Source organism: Dendrobium catenatum, unplaced genomic scaffold (assembly GCF_001605985.2).
Source record: "Dendrobium catenatum unplaced genomic scaffold, ASM160598v2 fragScaff_scaffold_536, whole genome shotgun sequence".
NCBI classification, from domain to species: Eukaryota; Viridiplantae; Streptophyta; class Magnoliopsida; order Asparagales; family Orchidaceae; genus Dendrobium; species Dendrobium catenatum.
Genome location: NW_021318998.1, coordinates 1,208,220 through 1,215,231, shown reverse-complemented (window position 1 = coordinate 1,215,231; position 7,012 = coordinate 1,208,220). Strand labels below are relative to the sequence as shown.

Here is a 7,012-nt window from a genome sequence, read left to right as displayed (position 1 = left end):
GGTTGCAGTGTTGTGGTGCTACGCTCTCCAGTGGGGAGAATTGCAACGGTGTGGGGTCGAGGGCAATAAGAAATCCCTCTCAAACGAAGCCTTAAACTCTATAGGATGTTGAGCCGCTACAATCTGAATAAAGAAAGCATTTGTTGACTTGTCTGATATTTTGTTGGGTTGGTAGCAATGCGAAAGTTCTACTTCATTTATTCTTCACTTGATAAGAATCCTTTATTTAGTAGAACTTGATGCAAGAAAATGACATTGATCATGATAGTGTTCTTGAAGATGTTGAATAGGAAAGATATTTCATTGGAAGCACTATAAGATTCCTTCAATCAATTTTTGTAAGATAATCTTTCAATTTGTTGAAAAACAAACCAAGGCTTCATTTGGGATAGCTTTCTTATTATTTTTTAAAGTATTTTTTTTATTACAAAAAATTTTTGAACTTAAAATTTTTATACTAAAAAACTATTTCCCAAACGAAACCTAAGATGTCAGAAAATCTTAAATGTTCCATAACCAAACTACTGCCGTTGACTCCAATATTATTGAAATTTTATAGAACCAACGGAAAATTAACAATCCTGAGTATGATTTTAAGAGATTGTTGCATGGTTTGCGTATACAAATAAATGGTAAACAAGACTTATCTTCTGATCTAAAAGCTTCATGTTTGATACTAAATGAAGAAATTGAGGTTCAGCTAACATAAGAAATAAGATTAAAATCCTGTAAATGTTATTGCAGTGGAAATCAAAAGTTTGCAAAGTAGAATATATGCATTAAAGAATGAAAAACAATTTAATACTAAGGTTTAGTTTGGGGCGGCTTTTTTACTGCTTTTAAAAGCAGCTTTTTAGTAAAAAAATTAAAAAATTTATACTAAAAAGCTGCTTTAAAAAGCAGCAAAAAAGACGTCCCAAACGAAGCCTAAATGAGAAAGTTGAGGTTCAGCTGACAAAAGAATACAATCTTATAAATGTTGTTGCAGTTGAAATCAAAAGTTTACAATGAAGGATGTCTGCAGTAAAGAATGAAAAACAACTTCCAGATTGGATCACTGGCTTATATTTACTCATTACTTGTCATCTTTGACAATTGGAAAGTGAAACTTTACTCTCTTTTAATAATCATCTACAGTCAGATCATGACAGTTAAATTCTATAAATAATCGGATTTCTTCTCATTATCAAGTAATCCCATGACTTTGATAAAAAATGCGTACTCAAAAGCAGTTTCCTCACAATGACTGTAACGGCCACCCTCACCAAAATGCCCTCCAATCATGTTTGTCTTCAGAATTACCGACCGAGAACAAGTGCAACATGTTTTCTCTCTCACTCTTGCTACCCATTTAACAGCTTCCCAGACTCCTACCCTGAAGAATACAAGAACGAATAGCAAAAGAAAACAATTAGCCCAAAATACAAGGTTAGCATTTCAATTATCCTGATAGATATTCAAATATTCAAGTGTAAAAGCCATGTGTCAAGCACATATATCCTTAAGATTAGAAGGAACCAAATTAAGCAATAGCTCACCGTCACAATTGCCAAGGAGACTAGCCCCAGGCACACACTCCCAAGACTCGCACATAGCACTTTCCCTAGACGACTTGTCCGAGATACACATCAAGGGCCTCAAGCCACGTCAAGGGCAGAGAGCCACATCAGACGAAAATTCAAGCCTCGGCCTCTCCAAGGACATCTTTCTTTTCTTTCGGATCATCAAGGAGAGTTTTAACAACTAGGTTCTGAGGTAAATTTTCAAAAGGCAAATTGGGTTTGAAATAAGACACAACCTAAGAGATTTTGCCCTCATTTTACGACGACTTTATGATATGAGTTTTGGTTTCCTATAGGCGCAAGCCCCAATAGTTAATTATCCCCCTCCCGATAATGAAAGTGAACTTTCGGTTAAGGCTAGTCGTCAAAGAGTATCCGACGTATAGTAACAGCATTTGTTATTTGAATATTTAATATTTAAAATTAAAAAATCGTCACCCTATACTTAAAGCGAATGGTGGGGGGATGATGATGAACCCGATCAAGATCCCATGATTCCATCATCCCGGACCATTGTGGTTCCTTTTCTACTTAGTCATAGGAGGTAGTCGACCCAACCTGACAAAAGAACCCTTGTCGGCAGCCATGAGACTCTTCGTCCAAGGGTACCTTATAGACCTGGGGGAAATATTTGTCTAAGGGAACAAATTTAAATCCACCTTAATTGAAAGAGGGCTTTGCGCCCTATTGATTATATTCTATTGATTCATTACTCAATGATTTAACGTCATTGGGGAACATGCGAGCTATGACCATGATTGTAATATAACAGTGTCATTTAACAGTGAAACCATCAATATGGTGTCATTTGGCGACGAAACCACCAGTTAGAAGACATGTGTCATGTCCTTATTGGTAAGAGACAATGAGAATGAATTCTAGTGATATTCTCGACCATACATTAGCTCTTTGCAAGCTGAAGTGACTTTTAATTTTTTCACCTGACAAATTATTGCAGAGGGTGGATGAGTATTTTGCTTTAAGCATTTAGGTGGTTTATTTCAATTTTAAATATTTTTTATTTTGATGATTTTCGAGGTTTGGATTTTCATGAAGCTTTGGGAGGCATTTTGAATAATGTTTAGGGGTCCTCATCGATTGAGATTTTCTGTCAACACGGCTATCATCAATGTTTTTATAGGTTATTACATTTTTGTTGATTGAACCTTGTCAACTCTGACAATTTACTGACAAAGGATCAGATTCATATCTAAATTCATTTCTTAACTAGCGTAGTATCCTTAGACGTCAAGTGTGTACTTACGACATGCTCTCTAGGACTCATACGGGTATATATTGTTGAATGCATTTTGCACGATGCATTTATATGATCGTTATATGTATGCATAATATTACTGGAATGAAGCTCTCTACATATTGCAAATGCATGCGGGAGGATACTTTGGATTGTAATTGCAATGTCAAAAGACATGCTTGAATGAAATCCTCTGCATCCTACCAATACATGCAAGAGGCCGTTTTAAATTATGATTGAACTGTTAAATGACAAGCTTGAATGAAACCCTTTGCATCCTAATGATACATGCAAAAGATCATTTTAAAATGCAATTGTAATATCAAATGACATTCTGGAATGAAACCCTCTACATATCACATATGCATGCAAGAGGTCATTTTGAATTATGATTGCAATGTCTGCATAATGCATTTTGTATGTTGCGACAGTATGAATGTTCAATATGTTGGATGTAAGTGTGATGTATTGTTATGACATAATGCACCTTGCAGTTATCAACTCCGGCTTATTGCGGTTATCTACTCCAAACTTATTGATTTTCTCACTTAGTTATCTACTCTGGCTTGCTAAATCTATTAGCAGGGTGAGGTTTTTTACCCACAAATAAATTTTGATCCAATAGTATGGTCAACCACTATTTGTTGCTGGCAATAAAGTTGGTATCAAGATTGTTGTCAGTTTCCTGCCCCCACCAATCAAGACTTTTTGATATTTTGAAATAAGTTTCACAATGAAACATCCGGGAAATTTAACAAATGGTTTGCAAGTTCTTACAGTTTTTTCAAACAATGGAGTATCGAAGGCATATAGAAACGCATAAACCAACAGAATTAAAGAATTTTTCCAAATCATTTCTCATATGGTTTGCAAGTACTTTCAGCAACTGAAGGTTCATTTACCAAAACATGCCCTAATAGGTTCTACAATCGAAATAAACTTATGATTAAATAATCGCCACGCTCTTTTACAAATATTGTTCACGGTTTGGAAATTTTGGGCACTCACCATTCTCCATCTTGCAACTCTCTATTTCTATTTCAATAGAATTTAGCAACCCTACAACATAAACAATCTTCTTACTTTCAAGGCAAGCACTATCATCTTTTCAACAAGGAAATTTAAGCACTTTCTAGGCCTCTTTTCCTCTCACTTATGGGCAAATTCTCAATGGGTCAACCAAACATAGAGGAAATTCACAAGTTCTTGTCTAATTTACAGCTAAAGGTTGACTACTTCGTTGGGCTCATTAACTCTCGGGAGGTCATTAGAAGATATTCGTTGGAAGCAAATTACATTATACTATTCTCAAGAAAGACATACTATATTAATGGCCTCCTCAGGCGCATGCTTAAATGGTTTACTCACTTTGATTGCTCCATGGAACCCCCTATCATCCTTGTATGGATCTTATTTTCAGCTACACCACTAAAACTAACCTACCTGATTCTCCTTGGCTTCTAAATTAGAGAATCATTTACATGTGAATGTTGTGATAGCCCATTTTGCTAGGCATTATATGGTCATAGTCTTTGTTGAATTAGACATCGCAGCCCTCTTTTATAAGGAGGTGCGGGGTAGGTCCTTGTCATCTATATATTTGCAAAACGTTGAATTTGAAAATGTCCTACCATACTACTCATACTATTAGATTTTTGGGCATAACCTCTAAATACTTCAAGCTCATCTTAAGCTAAGGAAGCTTAAATTTCAAGCATAGCACCTTCAACCTGAAGGTCAAAACGATCCTCCCACCCCTCTGGTAGAAGATCCCCCCTCATCAGTTTAAAGGTTGTATGGGCCACAGAAGCTAAAAAAACAGCTATGGCCAGTGAAAAACAAAAGCAACAACTGGCATTTAGTGAAAAACAAAAGCAAAAACTGGCATTTAACTGTAACATTTAGCTCCGTAGTTGTATTTAAGCAAACCTCACTCAAATAGATTCAGAGATATATAAAAGCAAACAAGTACCTTGAGTCATGAAATGATGTTGTTACCAGCAAGGAAGGATAGCAAGCATCTAAGCATATATTATCATAGGGAGAATATCTTCGAATTATCTCGAAGTCAGCTAGGATTCTGGGATCACCAAATTCCTCATAGTCCAAATTAGCGAGCGGTAGACTGGGGTCCAACAGTGTATTGCAAATATCAAGAAATGGAACCTGTTTTAAGTCAAACAATAACAATATGTAAATTCAATTAATAATTTCAAAACAACCGATTCATAAATGAAACGAAGTAATATTAAGATGGGATATTTTCATGCAAAGAAAAATAAAAAATGCACATATAACAAATTACCAATTATGTGAAGTTATATATTTTAAAATAAAACAAGATATTAATAAGTTTATAAGTCCAATTAATGATAAAATGATTGAAAATATATGAGAATTTCAATACAATTTTGAAAATAAAATTCAACGAGCAAATGAATTAATTTCTGCAAACTCACATTTCCAACTTTCATCATCTTTTGACCAAAATAAAAAAAGCACACTCATCACCAAATCCAATGTACAACAGGAAACGCCCCACCTCATTTAAGTAAATCAAGAAAGAGACAAACTATCAACCACAAAGCAAAATTAAGGCTACAAACTTGCAAATCACGCCAAACAGCCCACAACATATAGGCACAGGATTCAGCTTCTTCCTTATTTTTTTTAAATGAATAATGCCACCTCAGCCGCATCCTATAGAATAAAACCAAAGACCACTGCATCAATATGTCTGGCTTAGAAATATTCGGCTTTGACGAATTGAAATTTTGATATCAAATTCAACAACAGTCCACCATAACGTCCTCAAACCTTTTGGAGAACTAAACTAAATCGAGACTAAAATTATGCCAACTAAATAAACTAACCTAAGCTAGAAAATACCTTTCTCAACCAATACAAACCTTCTGAGCCATCAACATGTTGACCTCTGAAATAAAGCCAAAGAAAATCAAAATAAAAAAATGGACATACCTGTTATAATCTTGCACAAATCCTGTTCATTCCTGTTACGTCCAAAGTGCTCATACCCTGTTCAGACATAACTGAAACGTTGCTTCTCTGCAACATCTACTCAAAGCCCATCCGGATTACCTCGATCGCATCCCCTTCGCGCTGTTAAAAATGAGAGCAAAGCTCTCATTCACCTCCTAGACGCTCAAACAAACTCCAGTGACCACTTGCTTGCATCTGAACTCCTCTTCTCCTTCGACAACTCCCTTCCTACATTTGACTCAACCTTCATCTTCATACAGTCGCAAGATACTCTCACCTGTTCGAAACTTCCACTGTGCCGTAAGACCTAGTAGAAGCTAGACCACACGCAAGCGAGCTCCATCTCTTCACAAGCCATAAATGTGACCTTCTCCCATGTCCAGAGCTTGCTGATCGAAGACCTCCGACCTAGCCGAACTTGCCTCCTCTATCCGTCGCTTCTTTCGACGACCCCTGCCTTCTGAGCCAACTCCGAACGCCCTGGAGCTTCTCACCAAGCCGAACTCATCCCGACCTCGTCGCCCTCTTCGCACGCGGAAGCCAGAGACCGAACTACCCATACCTGTACATAGCCTACTCGACCTCCTTTTCATCAATATACCCGAACTTCCACTGTGCAATCCCTCGTGTAGCCTACCGAACCCAAGCTCTCCGCCCGATCTCCATAAGTTATGGATTAGGTTAATTTTTGTATTAACATTCGTTACAATTATTTATATTATGTTTTTTTTAATATTAGTTGTTGATAATATTAGTATTATTATCGATATTACTAATATTATTAGTGCTATTATTTTTATTATATTTATATTTATATATGTATATATATATATGCAGGTGTGTGCGCGTTTGTGAGAGGAAAATACAAATAAAAAAAAGTAAAAAAAGGAAGAAAAGCAACAAAAAGAGAAAAGCAAACAAAAGAAAAAAAAAAGGAAAAATCCAAAAAAAGAAAAAGAGGAGAGAGGGGGATCCCTTTTGTTCAGTTCACTCAGATTCGTGTTCTCGTCGTTTATCGGTGAACCGATAAACCCTCTATAAGCGCTCTCGTAGCACGATGGGAGGAACCTGGTGCAGCGCCTATGACTGCTTTCTAACCTAAAGTGCCAAGCAAATTATGAATGTGACATTTCTATTGTACAAACTTGATGTAGGCAGGGGGGGGGGGGGGGGGGGGGAAATGTTATAGTGGTTT

The 7,012-nt window shown here is 36.4% G+C and overlaps 1 protein-coding gene across 3 annotated transcripts in view; it reads right to left on the bottom strand.

The window, feature by feature from the left end:
• Positions 1 to 948: 948 nt before the first annotated feature.
• LOC110107955 (protease 2) overlaps positions 949 to 7,012 on the bottom strand; it is a 21,923-nt gene continuing 15,859 nt past the window's right edge. Inside the window, exons 10-11 of one of the 3 annotated variants that reach the window (XM_028694660.1) lie at positions 4,790 to 4,983; positions 949 to 1,375 (exon numbers count right to left, since the gene is read on the bottom strand). In XM_028694660.1, coding sequence (XP_028550493.1) covers positions 1,159 to 1,375; positions 4,790 to 4,983 — 411 coding nt within the window. In that variant the 3' untranslated portion in view covers positions 949 to 1,158. The remainder of the gene's footprint in view (positions 1,376 to 4,789; positions 4,984 to 7,012) is intronic. The other 2 variants (XM_020838407.2, XM_028694661.1) reach the window with 2 other exon arrangements.